This window comes from Nanorana parkeri, unplaced genomic scaffold (assembly GCF_000935625.1).
Source record: "Nanorana parkeri isolate BGI_ZX_2015 unplaced genomic scaffold, ASM93562v1 scaffold676, whole genome shotgun sequence".
NCBI lineage: Eukaryota > Metazoa > Chordata > Amphibia > Anura > Dicroglossidae > Nanorana > Nanorana parkeri.
This window is the reverse complement of record NW_017306944.1, coordinates 116,881-135,721: the sequence shown is the minus strand read 5'-3', so window position 1 is coordinate 135,721 and position 18,841 is coordinate 116,881. Positions and strand designations below refer to the sequence as shown.

Here is an 18,841-nt window from a genome sequence, read left to right as displayed (position 1 = left end):
CTGAAGGGATTGGGAAGGGAAAGGGGGGGGGGGTTAGGCAAAGAGAGAAAGGGTCTGTCAGGAGTGATATGTAGGGCCTGGGGTGAATACTGAAGGGAGCTAGAGCAATGTTAGTGGAGGAGGAGAGTGTGGTGGGTAGTGGAGCAGAAAGGAGAGGGTGCTAGACATGCTAGACTTAGGGGTCTATTCACAAAAGGGTGAAGAGTTTGGAGAAGGCAGGAGAAGTGAACAATCTAGGACAACATAGCTGAGCTGGAAAGTGAACTGAATAGGAGAATTTTTCCAAATCAGCTATTTTGGCTTAGATTGTTCACTTCTCCTGCCTTCTCCAAACTCTTCACCCTTTAGTGAATAGACCCCTTAGAGCGGTAAGCTATATCCTGTCCTGTATAGCAGGAGGAGCATTGAAAAACATACTGTATGTTTGGATCCTCTTAAATCCTTAAGGAGTAGATATATAAACAGTTCTATGTAGGGATGCACCGATACCGGTTTTTCGGTATCAAGTACAAGTATCAATCAATATTTTTTTTCGGCACTCGCCGATACTGAATACTGACATAGGAAGTCCCATTAAGGAAGCCAGGCACCATTTAATGACTCGCCACCTGGCTTCATGATTAGCCAGGAAACTGGGCGGCGTGTAAAGATTCGCCACTCGGCTTCCCGACTAGCAGGTAGCCATCTCCATGTTCCCCAGGTGACGAGGAAGCATGGAGCCGGCTTTCTGGCCAATCAGGATGCCACATGCCATGTAATGACTTGTTGCCCGGCTTCCTGAGTGTCGAGAAGCTGGCCAATCAGGAAGCCAGGCAACGAGTCATTACATGGTGCCCAGCTTCCTGATTGGCCGGGTAGCCAATGGCTCCATGACTCGTCGTCCGGCTTCCTGATTGGCCAGCTTCATGACCAATCAGGAAGCTAGGTGGTGAGTCATTACACGCTGCCCGGCTTCCTGATACCGGAAGCTCAGGTATCTGGCTAGGTATTGGAGCATTTGGGCGAGTATGAGTATCAGTATCGGTGCATCCGTAGTTCTATGGGTTCTGAATTGTTCCCTTGCTGCTTCATCAGTTCTGTTTTTTTACTCTGTTAGTTATGTTAGCATGTGGCTTTCCCTAATTGTTTCCTACACAACCAAAGCATTTAGCTAGCGGAATTCATTCTACTCTATCTGTTGAATATTCATATTACTAATTTAATTACTGATTTCTAGATAGGTTTGTTAATGTTTTCTAATTACTGTCTTAAACAATTACTTTGAACTTATAATCCAATATGATTCTTTAAAGGGTTAGTTCACCTTTGTCGTAAACTTGCATCCAAAAGACCCTAATACATTATAAATCATTGTGCAGTCAAGAGAAAACCTTCTTCCTTAACTACATCAGGACCACCATGTTACACCCCCTTCCTGCAACTCTGTACACAAATTCATTTTATATATTGTTTTTGGAGACAAGCTTTCTTTTGCTTTTATTTAAAACAAAATATTTTTATTTTTTACTATATAAAGAAAAAAGGCAATTTGCTCCTTACTTTCTGTCATAAAACATAAAATAAATAATCTTTTTTTCATAAATTTATGGCAAAATATATTGTGCTGTTTCTTTAGTAAAAAAACAAACAGACAAACAAATAAGGGTGTATTATTTAGCCTATGTGAAAGTTATAGAGTCTACAAACTATGGTATGTATATTTTTAATGTATCAACCCTTGAAATTTAGCAAACATCATTCTGACTGATCGCATATGTAAAATGCCAGTACAGTACAAAAACCCTAAAAATGACCCCTTTTTTAAAGTAGACATTGCAATGTATTTAGTAAGATGCATAGTAAATATTTTCAAGTTATAGTTTTTTGCCACAATTTTTTGGTAAATTACAAACGTAAATTGAGTTTGTTTTTTTATAAAGTAATAGTTATAATATAAAGTATTATCATTTGAATATGATATTTCTGACACACATCTTAGGCATACTTAGGATTAAAGCCAAAAACACATTCTGCTACTCCTTCTGAGTATATGGATACCACATGTAAAAAAAAATATTTTCAAAGCTAAAAGGACCCAAAATCCAAGGAGCACCTTCAAGCTTTCAAGGAACATAAGTTAAGCATCTGATTTCCTGACTACCTATCAAATTTGCAGAGACTTTGAAGTGGCAGGACAGTACAGACACCCACAAAATGACTGGCACTGGTAACAATCAGGCACTGGTTCTGACTGGCACTGATATTTGTTGTACAGACACTGGTACTGGATAGCACTGATACTGATAGTTGCTGCAGATGTTTTTTCTAAACTATAAGGTGAACTAACCCTTTTGGAGTATACAAATATATAGATATTACCTAATTTTAAGGAAATAAATGCATTAGTGATCACAATTTTGGGGGGATTTATACTTACAAGAATTCTTACATAGCGAACATATACATTTAACTGATCAGTTTTGTCTGACCAGATGAGTTTCTCATTTCCGTTTAAAGGTTTTTGGATTTTTAATAATAATTCTCATAAATTTTACCTGTGAAACAGTGTGCTTTAGTCAAACATCCACCGTATGTTCAGCAGTGGGTGGCTTATATTGTCTAAAATGTCATATATTATCTGTACACGTTAATTAGGATGTTTCTAGTCAGATACTTATGCATTCCAAAAGCTGCCAACACTCCAGTTTTATTTGGCAGCTTGAACAGAAGTCTGTTGATAACCATGATCTATTCTAAGGAGATAAGCAGAAAAAAGTAGGAAATGGCCATTCAGAGTACTTATAGGATACATAATCTAATAGCCTGGTAGACAAGCCCCTTCCTTAATGCTACCATAACTATCTAAACTGCACTTGAAAAGGATCTTTTGAGATGGAAAAAAAAAATACATGCATGTACGTTTTCCAAGTGATCCACTTAAAAGCCATACTGAGGCTATATAAAAACATCAGTCATTAGATATAGAGCATTAACAAGGCTACATGGCATCGTTCCAGCTATGTTACAGAAAATGATTCATAAATATGTTTTTTTTTTTATATTTTCTCTTTTATCCTCCTAAGTTTTAAGTGCATATGGAAGTCTGTATAGAAGACTTATCAAATACACAAATGACATGAGAGCTACACTTCACTTCCAGCTGTGTGTGGGCTTTCAAAAAAGTTATATACAGCACAATGTATTAGTTTTTACTTTTTTAAGCAATGTCTGCTTGGAGAGAAGCAGTACTTTTCCAGTATCTGTTTAACAAATGAGTTTATTTAAGAGAGCAGGCCTCCAAAGTTTAACAAATGTAAATAGAACGTGTTTTAAATGGAGAAAAGACGGAATTGTTAAGAAATGAGGCCTGGTTGCCAGCCAGTAGATAGGATTTCAGATTTTGTTATAAAAACCTTTAGACATGTGGATTTAATCCAAGAGGGAATTCACCTATGAGTGAAACAACTGAAAAGAAAAAGTAAAATAAGCTACTGTGTCCAGACACAAGCTTTGTGGCACATTTGACAGAAAGAATAAAATTCCTTGGCATACCGTAAGTCATGTTGAATGAATGTTCCTCCTGAGTTTAGATTATAAAATGCAGGCAGTACATTAAAGAGAAAATGTAAGCACATGTTTTATAGGGAAAATTGTATTTAATCTGGGTTCGAAGCTTAAAACCAGCACCCAGGAAAATTTAAATCACGTAGGAGGGTTTTATGAAAAGCAGAAGGTAGAAAAAATTTTTTGATCTGCAGAAGAACAGATTATTTGTCTGCATTAATTAAACTATACAACAAAATCATGGTCTCCAGAGCCTAACTGCGAGCCCAGTGTAACACTAAAGTTTTTATTTTACAAAAATGTGAGCCCTATCCTTTATTGGTTGGTATGGCTCAATGAGAAATACACTTCATTACCTTTCTTAAATATTTGCATGCAGACTTGTCTAATCTGTAAATAATCAATTAGTTTAACATTCCATGTAATGATATTGCATGAATTGTATGAATTCCCCTTGATTAGAGACATGCATATATTGAAGAGAATTAAAAAATGTCAGTTCACCAAAGCAAAGCTTCCTGATAATTAGTAAGAGCAAGTTCAAGTTTTCAAAATATTTAATAGGGTCCAATAATGGCAAATAGGAGTCTTGACAGTTATTGTAGCATTTTTACATGTAATGTTTATGTATTATATACTATATGGTATCCATAATAGTGTTTTCTTTTTATTAGCTCTGTGTTTAAAGGATCTGCAGTATGTGTATATCACATGCCTGACATTCAAACAGTGTTCAATGGACCATTTGCTCACAAAGAAGGACCCAACCACCAGCTGATTCCTTATCAGGGCCGAATTCCATACCCAAGGCCTGGTACAGTAAGTTGAATCAAGTGATTGTTTGCCTATGTGATCTTTGTATTTTCTTTTTTTAGAAACACTAATATTTTTGTCTCTCTCATTGGAGTTCTAACCAATACATTTCAGTTAGGCTTCTGGTAATCAAGAGGAAAAAATACAGATCAGAATTCAGTTATTAGGAATTATGGAATGTAAAAGACCGTTCAATGTGGGGCTTTTGAACACAAATGTTAACTGTTATGCCACTCAAATATCACCTATCCTCATGACATTTATCTTCACCCTAGCACTTCATTAATCTCTACCTCCCCCTAGCCCTAACAATTATCGTACCCTTAAAATTAAACCTTAATGCTTAATCTACTACTTACACTTAAAGCTCAGCTCCATTTGCTATTTTTTCCAAACCCCTATGGTTTTTTTTTTTTAATAAAAGTTTTCAGTGTACTGTTTATTCTCTCCAGCACTGCTCTCCATGTCCTCTGCCGCTTGCTGCTGTCCCATCTCCAGGTTGAATGACACCCAGCATCATTCAAGCCAATGCCTGTGAGCCCAGGCTATAATGAACATTTCCCCTTCCAGTTAAAGTGGAGATAAGAACTCCAAGTCAGGGGGGGGTGATTTACTAACCTAAACACACGCATGCACCAGGTGCGTGTGATTTTCACACAGCAAAACGTATTTATCAACCAAAAAGTCTCTAAAAGCATATTTCCACTAATGCCATATATGGAAAAATCATGCACATGATGCATATATAATGCTGCTTCACAGTTTAGACAAAAATGGTTAGCTCATGCATTTACATTCCTGCATTCATCAACGCAAGCAACACAACATAGAGCTAATTTACACAACATCACCTTGCAATTCAATGCGTGGCTTTGCACAACACACCTGCTGGGTGTGTACACACTACAAAGGTGTTTAGATTCCACCCATAGATCATGCTGGGAGGGAACACACTACAGAGGTGTATACATGTTCGTGGTGTGTTTATAAGGTTAGTAAATCAACCCCAGGGACTCAGAAAGTACGGAAAACATTGGTTTAACATGACTGCTAGGGAGCTAGCATTTTCAGGAAACTTCATCAAAGGCAGCCTAAAAAATTCTCAGTGCAGCTTTCCTTTAAAAACATGGAATTGAACTCACCTGTGGGTGATTGCTGTATTTCAGTGAATATAAGAACCATATGAAAAAACAACACCCAACCATAGCCGTTTATAGCAGCCCTTGCTTGGTAATGCCAAGAGAGAAGCATAAAAATTGGCTTAGAATATCTCTGTGGTTTTATGTTATTTTTAATGGTTTATGATCTGTGTTAGAAAAAGGTAAAAAACTAAATTACTGCATATTATTTCTGTGTTTGGATATCCGTTTGATGTCTCCTGATTTCTTTAGCCTCTGCAGAAAATGTCTGTAGGCTACCAATGTATATCCAATGTATATTATTGATGTGGACATTTTGTTGAGCATTTGTCTTCATTTTTCTATACATCCAGCCAGTAAAAGATACATTCTGACTAATCATATTGAACTCCTGAGCAGACCTCTGAAGGAAGCCTGTCAATATATTAAAACACTAAATTGTCATAATAAATGCTATTCAGGCATCCTCATGTGGTTACATGATGCTTCACATGGATGCCCACCACTCTGACACACTGACACATCACTTTGAGTACCAAAGAGGGGGAGACCTCTCCTCACTTTCTGTCTAGATGACCACACATGACGTGAGGTTGAAGGTTACATTCATGTATACAGACAGCAGTAAAATTTGTCAGTGTCAAACCCTTCCACATTCTACAATGAAAATGCCTTTATTTCCACCACTGGAAATATTCTTTTCCCAAGCATCACACAGAAAGTAAGGGAAGCCCAGCAGTAAAATTCTTAACTTTAGAAAAAACTATTCGCTGGCGTTCCGTTTTAAAGATCCATTTCTAGAATACAGATGTGTAGTAATTTAATACATGTACTGTTATTTGCAGTGTCCTGGAGGTGCATTTACCCCAACTGTACTGACAACAAAGGAATTCCCAGATGATGTTGTTACATTTATTAGAAATCATCCACTTATGTTCAACTCCATTTATCCGGTACACAAGAAGCCTCTTCTAATAAGGACAGGAACAGACTACAAGTATACAAAGATAGCAGTGGACAGAGTGAACGCAGCAGATGGAAAGTACCATGTCCTATTTCTTGGAACAGGTAAGAGGAATATAAACATTACTAAACATCACCATTTATTTGCCTGAGCAGTGTTTAGTGTGCGTGTGTGCAAAATTGAATATTTTGCTGCTTGGCAATGTCCATTGTAAAATATTTTCCATGGCCTTTTCTTTGTTCATAGTTTAGTGTATCTTTAAGAAACATCGTAATTAGAATAGTAGAGACTGTGTTTAGTTAGTTTGAGATCACATGCTGTGATATTGGGCCAGTATTCTGTGTGTGGCATGTTTAAATGTTGCATTACACACATCTGTCTTATTGTTTAAAGTAGATAATATGTTCCCTTTTAAAAATAATAAGATCGGTAGCTGTCTGAGGGTTCATCTTGTACACATATGTTTACAGTATGAAAGTTTTCAGTTTATGTAAGGATATATTTACATATGGAAATACAGTTTTAATTACATCAGAGAGTGAAAGTTTCTGTTATGTTCTGCCATTTACTACATTTCATCTGGGTTGTTATCACCACATTGTAAACTGCAGAACCAAGCTCTATTGTGCAATATCGAGTTTTGCTGTTTATACATAGCAATAGAGAATACCTAGACAGATACATTAATTTAGAGTTCTAATAGGTTTTAATATTCTACAGTGAAAAAAAAATGAATCGTTTACATTTGGTGATAGGTTATTCGGCACCAGTAATTTGGCACATTGTATGTCAGCACCTAACCCTTCTTGTTAATATATGATACAACAGGTCTGTTTAGGTGCATTGAATATACTGCAAAGTATCTGCACTAGCAGAAGTGAGTGAAATGCTTTATAAAACAGTCCATTGAATGGAAACCAGTTCACTCCAGGCAATACAGACTGGCAGTGAATCCCTGTCCAAACTGAAAGAAGTCCTTTGGGGCATGCGCTCCCTGCCCTTGGTTAACTTAAAGGCTTTCAACAGGATACATTTTGGTGTGTGAAGTCATAGCACTGCAGAAGTATACCATGGAAATATGCCATACAATATAACCTTTATTTGCTGTGTTTATTTCATATTAACAAATATTATTGCCACACTCACTGGCTCACTGATCCTTAAAACTGAAGTTTAATCTGGTTATATTCTGCCTTCCCTGATGTTGGAGGTCCTCCAGCAAGGAAATGAGGCAGGCTTTTTTTTTTTACTTGCTGCAACTTCTAATGTACACTGTGAGAAGATCACAATGTGCAAGCAAATCAGGGTAAGCAAATTTAGTACAGGAAAGGAGCTTGTTCAGCTGTGCAAGACTGAAGATAAGATTGGAGTTCAGCTTCAAAGCAAACCTTGCATCAAAATGCAAGGAACGGTTAAGATATTCACTGCCCTCAAACTAGAGGAACCTCAGCTAAGTAATGGAAGTGAGGATGTGGAAGCTTCCTTTTTCTTATGGATGATCCTGGGTAAAAAAAAATGTACTTTATGCAAAGCAAAACTCTCCCAAAATGTATATACCGTATATACTCGAGTATAAGCCGTCCCGAATATAAGCCGAGGTACCTTTACTAGAAGACTGCAGCAATTAAACCTGCAGTAATCAAATACTCTGATTTTAACCTTGCCCTTTTTTCTGTAATGAGAAAAATCAGTAAAAGAAATGTTCATTTAGTGGCTGTAAGAGATGAGATTTTGTGCGCAGAGATCTCACCAATAAACAATCTCCAAAACGTGTGGGAAATTCAGAACTTAATTTGGATTTGGTTGAACTGTACCTTTTATTAAATCATGAGGGAAACTTTTATGCAAACAAAACAGCCCAATCATAAATATGTGCAGCAAATATAAACACAGTAAATAAAGGTGTCAAATTATACAAAATATTTAGAGTTATCTAGGCTATTTTATTTTAGTCATGTTAGTAAAAGTTTATCATTTCTGTGCAATGAAAACACTGTCAGCATCGGCTGCTAATTTTTATATAATGCAGTTAATCACAGAAGGACCCAAATTGCTTCTGCTGTAAATCCATGACAGATAGTGATATAGAATTAAGTGAAGAGTGTAGTTCCTATCTTCAGCTGCATTAGCTTTATAGCTAGCTAGGCATGTTTATTGCCGTGTGTGCCAAAGCATTTGAACACTGCTAGGCTTAACATTCCTATTGGATAACTTTATAGTGTTGGACCAGACTGTGTCATACTATTTAAATTTTATGGAACTGCTATCACAAAAAGGTTTGGGTGAAAAGAGCTTCATATAAACTCTGTCTGTTCCCACATACATTTATCAAGTGATGACATGCTATGCTTTCTGCAAAAGCTTTCATGATCCCCTTTCTTCCAAATAAGCCGCTTGGACACACAGGATTTTACACAGAAATACTGAACAATGATTAATTTGCTTTAATGCAAACAAGCAATAGGAGAATGTAAACAGGACTCCTGCCCCCCAACAAAATCTAGTATATTGTTCAAGTATGCAACAAAAATGTCTATGTAACAGAATGGGGTTGATTTACTAACCTTATAAACACGCCACGAACAAGTATACACCTCTGTAGTGTGTTTCCTCCCAGCATGATCTATTGGTGGAATCTAGACACCTTTGTAGTGTGTACACAGCCAGCAGGTGTGTTATGCAAAGCCCTGCATGAATTGCAAGGTGATGTTGTGTAAATGAGCTCTACGTTGTGTTGCTTGCGTTGATGAATGCAGGAATGTAAATGCATGAGCTAACCATTTTTGTCTAAACTGTGAAGCAGCATTATATATGCATCATGTGCATGATTTTCCATATATGGCATTAGTGGAAATATGCTTTTAGAGACTTGCATGCTGCTATTAGAGCGGCGTGTAGCCTATGGCGCATGCTACATGCCGCGCACGTACATAAATACATAAAAACGCGCCATAACGGCGTGAAAATGTGACACGTTGCTTGTGTTTGGTTGATAAATACGTTTTGCTGTGTAAAAATGCACACGCACCTTGTGCGTGTGTGTGTTTAGGTTAGTAAATCACCCCCAATATCTCAATAGAAGGTATCCTAATACTCTAACGCTTGGAATAAGCAGCTCTAATTTTACACCAGCAAGCAAGGATAACGTAGTTTACACAGTTTCTAACATTTTGAGGATAGTGGACTAATATGGTGATAGAATTAAGAGGTTTAGTGCTGCCAAAATCACAAGGGGAATGGATCCAATAACTTTCAGGAGGCTTTGATTTCAATAGCCTGGTGCCAAGTGAACTGTGTCAGCTCTATTTGTCTACAGTTCTTGTTTAAACAGAGTATCAATATACAGTATTTCAGGGTTCAGATACATGGGCAAGAAAATACAGACACTACACAACTGGAAAAACGAAGAAGTTCCAGGTCCCTAAGCAAGATGTTTGGTTTTTTTTTACACTATTTATACTTGCAAATGTGTGCAGATTAAGGTGACACTAAACTCAGGAGTTAAATCTTAAAAATGCATTTAAGTACCTTATTATCAAAAATGTAGCTTATTTCTGCATTACTCAGGTGCTCACACTCTCCTTCCTTCTGGAGGGTGGCTATGTTTCTTCCCTATTGTCACTGTGTGTTTTGTAAAGTAGCCACCACTCCAAGCTCACTCCTGTGGAAGACTAAAATCTAAGTCTCGAATTAGTAAACTAAACCTGACATTGTAGTCCATCATGGGAGCAAGCTTGGACTGTCGCTACTTTACAACACACATAGGTACCATCGGGAACAAGTGTGGCCACCCTCCACAAGGAAGGACAGTGGTACACAAATAAGGTATTTTTCTGTAAATAGGTAAGGTACTTGAATGCATTTTTAAGATTTAGGTCCTGAATTTAGTATCACTTTAATATAATATGGGATTGAATAGAATAAAGTATGGTAGAATAGGAAGAACAGGCTAGGAAGGTATTGTGAGCATTGCCATTATCAGGCACAAAGGTGTGCAAGGGCAGAGTGATTAGAACAGCAGGAAACAGTCTACATTGCCTTGTTCCATTACTACACACAGTCTTGTTAGTTAAATAATTATCGCAATGCTACTATGACATCAGTACTAATCCAAAGAAAATGTAAAATACTGTATCATGCCATCACAAAGATTTCTGTTGATCTCTGAACAGCTAAAGCAGGTGTTGGTAACCGCACTGCGATATCCCACCTCTATGGACTTTAATCATAACATATGATAAACTGTTTTAATTGTAACTTACATGTTTTACCCTTTAAACCAGTTTCTGTAACAGTAATTGTTATTGTATTGTTTGCACTCCTAGACAAAGGAACAGTACAGAAAGTGATTGTCCTTCCTGGTAACAGTTCTGGAAGCAGTGAACTGATTCTGGAAGAGCTGGAGGTTTTCAAGGTTTGGCACAAGCTTCTGTTTCTAAAAGTGAACATGTTTACATACAACTTTGATCTGACAATCTTAGCACTGTAAATCACACTATAGAATGGTGTTGTAATGTGTGTTTGATTTAGAAAAAAAACAGCCTTGAAATAACGTAATGTTTGGTAAACTGCAACTATGACCTCAGTGAGTATATTCAGACTTAATGTCGGACAAGATAAATTCAGCTATCTCTGTGTTAAGTCAGTGTGGGAATTTAAACAGAAATGTGTTTGTTACTTGGATGTAACAAATGGGAAGTAATGCTGTCACTAAAATTGGATTAACATAAAATATGTTTTATATTATGCTAATAATATTTATTTTGTGCAAGCCAATGAGGTACCCATGGCCAGTGATGTAAAATACTTTTTCATGGTGTAGACTTTATTTAAAAGTGTGTTTTTACTTAATATAAAATCTTTCAGTTAGTGCTCAGCAACACCCAAAATGTTTTGTAGGCAGTGTCATAACAATAGCCATAGTAGTCCACAAGGCTGCTATGGGGCCTGGGTGTGGAAGGGGGTCCTACTAAGGGGGGTTGTTGAGACAAATTAAGCATACAAACTCTGTGCGTGTGTGGATATAACACAAATCTAATATTGTATCTTTAAGGATTGCAGAGGTTACTGTTGGCACTGGCCTGTACCCCCGCTAACATTTCCAGTCAACAAGAATAGCTGCCATTAGGAGGACAGAAAGAGGTTTCAAAATTGTTGTCACTGGTCATGGATCCCTCTTTGCAGGCTGTGCAGTAAGGAGAATTAGATTAGTCCTAGTGCTGTAAATGTATTGCCCTTAGAGCTTCTGATCATCCCAGCCAGCACTGAAATTAGCCCTCGAGCCTAATGCAGTCTTCCCCAGGCTGTAAAGAAATCCCACAGTGTCTACTCACATAAACACTGGCAAGATAGACGTTTGTACATACTTACTGTAGCAGTGGAAAGGGTGGGAGGGCTTAGCTCCTAACATCTGAGATTCTGAAAAGGACTGGTGAGCTACTGAGGACAGAGTAGGTAGATGGAAAATTAAGGTTAAAAGTTATTTGCATTAATTGATGCCCGCTTTTTCCCCTGACAACATCTGTCCCCAGCTTGGGTCCCTGGTACTGTACTGACAATGTTGACAGCTCTCCTGCTACCTCTCCCCGCTATAGACATACTTTAGGTTAGAACAATGACCGTAGAGAAGTTTCCAGGAGGCCCCATAAAAAATGTTCTATGGGGCCCATGATGTGTAGTTACCCCCCTGTTTGTAAGTTTTGTCTAATATTCAAACAAGTTAGTACCTCTGCAATATTTTAATGCTCTTTGACCCCACAAAGAAAATTTCTCCTCACTTTCTGTACCAGTGTCACCATGATAAGAAATGAGTGGTATTGGTGTCAGTTTGTCATACAAACTATTTTTTGCCAGTGATAACCAAAGGGGTCGCTGTCACATCATCTGTCTTTAGTTTTTACTGGACTCTGCGGCTGCATACTTCAATGGGAAAAACCTCTGTTTTTGTCAGATGAGTACACAGTGCATATTATTGTTATTTTAAAGTTGTAGTAATAAGGACATAACCTCCTATCATTTAGCAAAATATTGACATTATGTGGTTTTATTTCTCACTGGGGTATTTTCCTCTTTCCTTAGAGTCATGCTCCAGTAACCTCAATGAAGATTTCTTCAAAAAAGGTAACACACCCGAGCCTAACTCAAACTGAACCTAACTAAAACTTGCAACTGGACTGTGTAGCGTGCAAGTCACATTAATTGTCTTGATGTTGGATGTTTCAGAATTCTATGTATGGCTCTTTCACAGCACAGCTTTATCTAATTTAGTGTGCTTGTAGTTGGAGCTGTAGCCACAAGCTTAGCATTGCGCAACACTAAGATTCCCTATTTATTTAATGAAGACCGATGACAGATTACATTCATTTTTGCTGGCAACTATGATCACTATAATTACAGTTTGAGCTTGAAAAAATTAATTTCCTAAGCTATAATAATGGGAAAAATGTATCTTATTCCAGGCACATCATTTTAGTTTCTTGAGATGACACTTAAAAGTTAGAAATCTTCTGTTCCTTAAAGCACACACAGGGCAACCGAAGGGTTATCTGTAACTATTTGAGTATGTTTTAAATTATCATTTGTTAGAACATATTTCTTTCTCCCATCTTATAATACTGCTACATGAATATCTGAAAGCTCTTCATTGTAGTTGCAAAAACTGCATATGACTTTATACATTTTGATTAGGTATTTCATATTAACATGTGAATATTACCATATATTGTGTATATTAAAGTGGGCCTTTACACTCAAAAATTTAATTCTACCAATGCATCCCTCTGTATGATGATTAATAATAACATCATAGACATGTCAGGTGCAAAATGCTGTAATTTTGAAATACGTAGACTTGCAGAGCATTCACTTACTGCTTTGAAAGGGCAAAATGACTTCAGTTTGCCAAAGCAATTCACACTGGGATTGCCTTGTCATCAGCAGAGCGATGCTGGGAAATCTCATCTGTAATCTCATGAGATCTTAGGGAAAAGCGTTTTCCTCCCCTGAGATGATGTGCATGGTCACATGTCCTAGTCACATGTCTAGTCACATGTCTAGTCACATGTGCCAGGAATCCAGGAAGTAAAAGGAGAGCTAGTAATCTGCCCTTAGTAAACATGGCCACTGTCAGAAGACTAGGGAAAGAAAATAGAAAAAAGTTATGCAAAGAATACGAAGCCGGCAATTATTTAGAAGTATGTGTTTGTAGATTGTCATTACTAAAGGTGTGTTTGTTGTTACTCTAAAAATATGGGTAAATGTCCACTTTAAGTATAGTAGTTAAATTAATACAAATGGCTGTTATGCATAAAGAACCAAATAAACCTAATTTACTAGATTTTTATAATTAGGGTTGTTTTCATGAGCCCTCCAGCACAGAGCCATCAATCCTGTTACTCTTAGAGCACAGGGGTCTGCCCTAGGAAGACAAAATAAGGCTGTATTAAAATAAACCATACTATTCTTCTTGTTATCCATTATAACAGTACCTGTGCATGGAGGCTGTTGTAAACTCTTTATTGCAGCCTATCTCCTGCCACATCTGTCAAAAAAGGCCCTTGATAGCAGCTGTGAAATTCAGGCTGGAAATCAGACTTTTGAAGGAAAAGTCTACAGTCTGCCTTTTTTGATTCGCTGGAACTATTTTTTTTAATTGGCTGACGTTAGCCGATAGAAAAAGGTAAATTTTTACACTGCATTTTCACAGTTTCTATTTAGAGATTGCTAGGAGACAGGAGAGAGAGAACAATAAAGAGAGAACAATAAAGTGCTTATAAGAACTTGTATGCACATGTACTGTTAGATGGGATAGTCAGAGCAATGACATGGTTTACTCTAAGGTAAAATATAGGCAGACGGAGGATTTGTAATAATGCAATTGACACACATAGTTCATAATTATAAGTGTATGTATAGCCAAACTGTTGGGGGTTGGGGTAGACACTGACAAATAAAAACCTTAAGCCAGCCCCTGTCTAACCGCACCACCAACCATCATGCTTCAATTTTTGCTAGTGTCCTAGGAGATTGAACGCCTTTCCTAAGTTCCTCTAAGAAAATCTCTACTTTTTTAATCTTATTTTTTAATTTGACCTTTTCTTCAATCAAAATACTTGATTCACTGCAAATTAGTTCAATCCAGACTTGAAAAACGTTGCTTGTGTCTCTACTGGCAGCTATCTGGACCAGTGTATCAGTAGCTGTGAAGGCCATCACTGGACCCCGCTGGTTTGAAAATTGCGGGGCTTGCCTGAAATGTGACCTTCAGGGACTGGGCTCTGCATTGAGGCACTTTCCAGACCTTAGTGTACTGTGTTACTAGCAGAGCGCTCACTAGGTCCAGAGCCATGGCACAGTTCCTGATGTGACCCAGTCTCTAAAGACTCACATAGTAAATAGACCTCTGGACATGGCGAGGCTAGCCTGAAATTTCACTTTGCTCTGCATTATGGCACTTTCCAGACCTCTGTGTACTGTGTTAGTTAGTCTCAGAGCACACTCAAGGTCAAGAATCATGGCACAGCCTCTGGTATTACCCAGTCTCTAAGGACTCATGTAGTGAGTAAGGCCAGTCAGGATGAAGCACTGGAAGATACCTAACAGTTGGCACCATTGGGCGCCATTTTAAATTCCAGCCATTTTACAGCAGTAACTGAAGGGACTGAGCACTGATGTCATCCGCACACACTCTGTGCTTTTCCCTCACTATTCAGCCTAGAGGAAGTACCTTCCCACTGCTGCTCCTGCTTCTTCAGCACTTTGTGGATCATCTAGTCTTCAGTCTCTTGACTCGATCAGCTATGGCTGTTTATGACCCTCTTGAGCATCAGCTGCTTAACTTTGTGATTTTGTGAGGCCTTGCCTCACCTTGGGCCTAGTTGTTTTCTGCTCCATAGTGCAACATGTCTTTTAAAAGACTCACAGAGAACAGTCCAGTTGCATCAGATAATCTAAGTCCAAACTCCCCCATGGTGTCTAGGTGCAATTTTTCAGAAGGATCTAAAGCCTGGAGGCTAGATCCTGGGGCACCCTTTACTATAGAGCCATCCACAGTCTTATATAATTCTGCAGGGTTAGCCTGACACCTCCCATGTGTACACAAGATCTCTAATATCCACTTTGTGTGTTTTACTTTGTATCAAGTTTGTGCACGATTATTGAAGCAATTTGCTTGCAGAGGCTCCAAGCTGGCTTTGGCACCATCAACGGCAGAATCTAATTCTGGCCCTACTGTACCTCCACCTCAAAGGGTTTCTGAGGCTGCCATTACCATCTCTGACTCAGATTCAGTCTTCTCCTGAAGAGACTGCATTTTCTATTTGACTCAAATTTACAAAGAAGTCTTGATAATCTGATTTAAGTAGTATGTTCTGCCCTGCAGTTGGAGGATCAGACTGCTGTTCCAGGCATAGGATCTTTTAGATGTATGTATGTAAAACATTACTCTATGGGGACTGGAAACAACCAGTGGAATAATGGCTTCCATTAAGGCTCATCATATTTCAGGTAGAAGTTCCCCTTACTGGTGATTACCTCTCCTGGTGTGGAGCACTAGGTTGATCCTCTGTGCTCTCCCCCTCAGTCATGTCATGGCAAAACATATGTAGTGCTCACCCCTGAAGGAACCGGCGGATATATGAACCACTGTGGATGGATTCACACTTTGTGGGTTTTTTTATGAATGCTTTTCTAAACAAACAATATGCTGAATCAACATATAAATGGATATGGTGAACAATAACAAGAATGAATATGCACACAATAGAACACCTCAGCCACCTGTCTAATAACAGTATTAGACAATACTGAGCTAATTGAAGCAATCCCATTTGGATATAACTAAGTTGAATGACTCAGCTCAGAATGTCCCTAGTTCCCCATGCTACTGGTCAGCAGTGACATTTTAGGCTAGCCAGTGTTGGGGCCCAGAATTCTGTTTATAAGCATGTGTTAAGTTCAGCAGTAACAGGTGCACATCAGCCGCTCACCACTCCTGTAGAGCGTAGATTTGGTGATGGCTCCCTCACTGGCCAGTGAAAAGGACATCTCCCTTTTGAGGTGGTTACTCTCTGGATCCTTTGGCAGTAGTGACCAAACGAGCACAGCAGTGTCCCATTGGAAAATCTTTTTGTTCTCGGTGAAACTCAAAAAAGTTGTATTTCCCAACACTGATAAATGTCACTAGGACAAAGATGATGAATCTGCCTAGCTGGGACACAGACAGCAATAAAACAGGTGTTAAAATTGTTCCCTACTTTATCCAAAATTACATAAAAATAGGTTTTGGCTATATAAACACTTTAAGCAATTTGTCTTCCTGTTGTAGCTTTCTCAATCACCTCTCTGTGCCTCCAGCTTCCTAATTGTACAGTGGATCGGGATTATCCCTCCAGTCCAGTGAGCATTAGCTGGTCCAGGAAGTAGCAGAGTGGTCTTACAGAAGTGTTTGTATTACAGGAATGACTTGGCAAAATTACAAATCTTCTGAAATGTAAAAAAGAGTAAACATATATGTACAAATCTCAGATTGTATCTCATCTGTGTATCAGCTGTTTTCCTGGTGAGCCACTTTTATGTTTTGAATGAACTAAAAGAAAAAAAGAAAAACAATGTTTTAATCCTACTGTGAAACAAATACTTTTTTTACTAAACTTTGATAAGGTCTAAATATATTTTAACAAGACCTGGCCTAAACAAAAGCCTTTATCCATTTTCTAATAGCAGAAGCATTTAGATCTCCAAATATAACCTCTGAAATAATTTTATATTTTCTGATGGTAAGGGCTGCTGAACATGCAGGCAAGCTGTCTTTTTATGCCATCTATAGTTCAAAATGATTTTATACTAAAACATTGTGTTTCATAGTAAATTTTTTTCACAGCAACAACTGTATGTTAGTTCAGAAGAAGGAGTCACTCAAGTATCTTTACATCGCTGCCATATCTATGGAACTGCATGTGCTGACTGCTGCCTAGCCAGAGATCCCTACTGTGCCTGGGATGGAAAGTATTGTTCCAGATTTTATCCATCAGGGAAAAGGTGAGTGTCTGGAAGGTAATATGCACTAAAAGCAACCTCCCCTTCTAAATGTAACCCTACATTTAACACTTAAATAAAGTCCCTAACCCTTAATGAAACCGAGACTGAGAAAATATGTATAGAATACCAGTGGTAAAATCGTGAACATCCTTCTCCATTAATATGTACTATTGCATTTGCCTATCATACCACTGAGACGCCTCGATCAGTATTCACAATAATTGCTCCCAGCTGTGACCGTGTTACTAAAATTTACCCATAATAGCTGTAACATGTGAGTTTTGAGGGTATCCAACAAAACTACGTAAAGTTTTAAAATGGCAGCTCATACTATACCGAGGTTTGGTAACTACGTTTGCATACAGGATCGCTAGCAAAATACAAAATATTTTTTTTAAAGTTCTCTTTGTATTTCAAAAAATTGACTCTTGCATTGTTTTTCTGTCTTGTAGGAGAAGTAGAAGACAGGACATAAAACATGGAAATCCGGTTACTCAGTGCCGTGGATTTAACTTGAAAGGTGCATAACATGTTGTCTTCATATGTCTTTTTCAATTGCCTCATGTTGAAATAATAATATACATTTTACTAGTTCGCTAATCAATGAGTTGGAACTTTCAGAAATAACCAGTGTTTACTGACTGAAAGCTTAGGTATAGTTCCATTGCAGTTTTCTAAATCTAATGTAATTTTGCATACACATATCTTTTCTATACCATGCAGTGTTTGCACACTTGCCACACTCTCCTTTTTGTGGGCCACATCTTAAAGCGGAACTCCAGGGAAAATTTTTCTTAATCCTTGCAGTGAGGCTACCCCCGCACTGCAAGGGTTAAGTGTTTGGGGTTTTTTGTCTAGAATCAAAAATAGCAAAGTTATCCTCACCTTATCCTCAGAGCTTGCTTTCTCTTAGACTTGTCCCTGGAGCCTCTCTCCTCCTCTGCAGAAGCAACGGTACTGTATGTCTGTCAGCATCCTCACATCCTATACACAGTGCGAGACAGAAGGGAATGGTCTAAGAGCAAGCTGGCTCTGAGGATCAGGTGAGTGTAACAAAAACGAGCACTTAAATCTTGCAGGGCGGGGGTAGCCAAAAGCATAGGGAAAATGGCAATGAAGGCAAATGGTAACACTGGCTGTACAACATAAGAGCTTTGAGACATCGAAAGTAAATTAAAACATAAACCTAAGCAATCATAATGTGTATATAAACCCTAAAAATAAATATATTTGTTGAATGTGTATAGAATACCTGTTGATCTTGCCAGAAATGCCATGAGCTAATAACTTCACTTCCTCTGCTCACCTTGTGCACAATGTAGGTGTGTCGGAGAGGGGGGGGGGG

At 38.1% G+C, this 18,841-nt stretch overlaps 1 protein-coding gene across 1 annotated transcript in view; it reads left to right on the top strand.

The window, feature by feature from the left end:
- SEMA3C (semaphorin 3C) overlaps positions 1-18,841 on the top strand; it is a 131,609-nt gene that overhangs the window by 101,578 nt on the left and 11,190 nt on the right. Inside the window, exons 11-16 of the mRNA XM_018563567.1 lie at positions 4,218-4,362; positions 6,341-6,563; positions 10,785-10,873; positions 12,538-12,579; positions 17,339-17,496; positions 17,949-18,016. Coding sequence (XP_018419069.1) covers positions 4,218-4,362; positions 6,341-6,563; positions 10,785-10,873; positions 12,538-12,579; positions 17,339-17,496; positions 17,949-18,016 — 725 coding nt within the window. The remainder of the gene's footprint in view (positions 1-4,217; positions 4,363-6,340; positions 6,564-10,784; positions 10,874-12,537; positions 12,580-17,338; positions 17,497-17,948; positions 18,017-18,841) is intronic.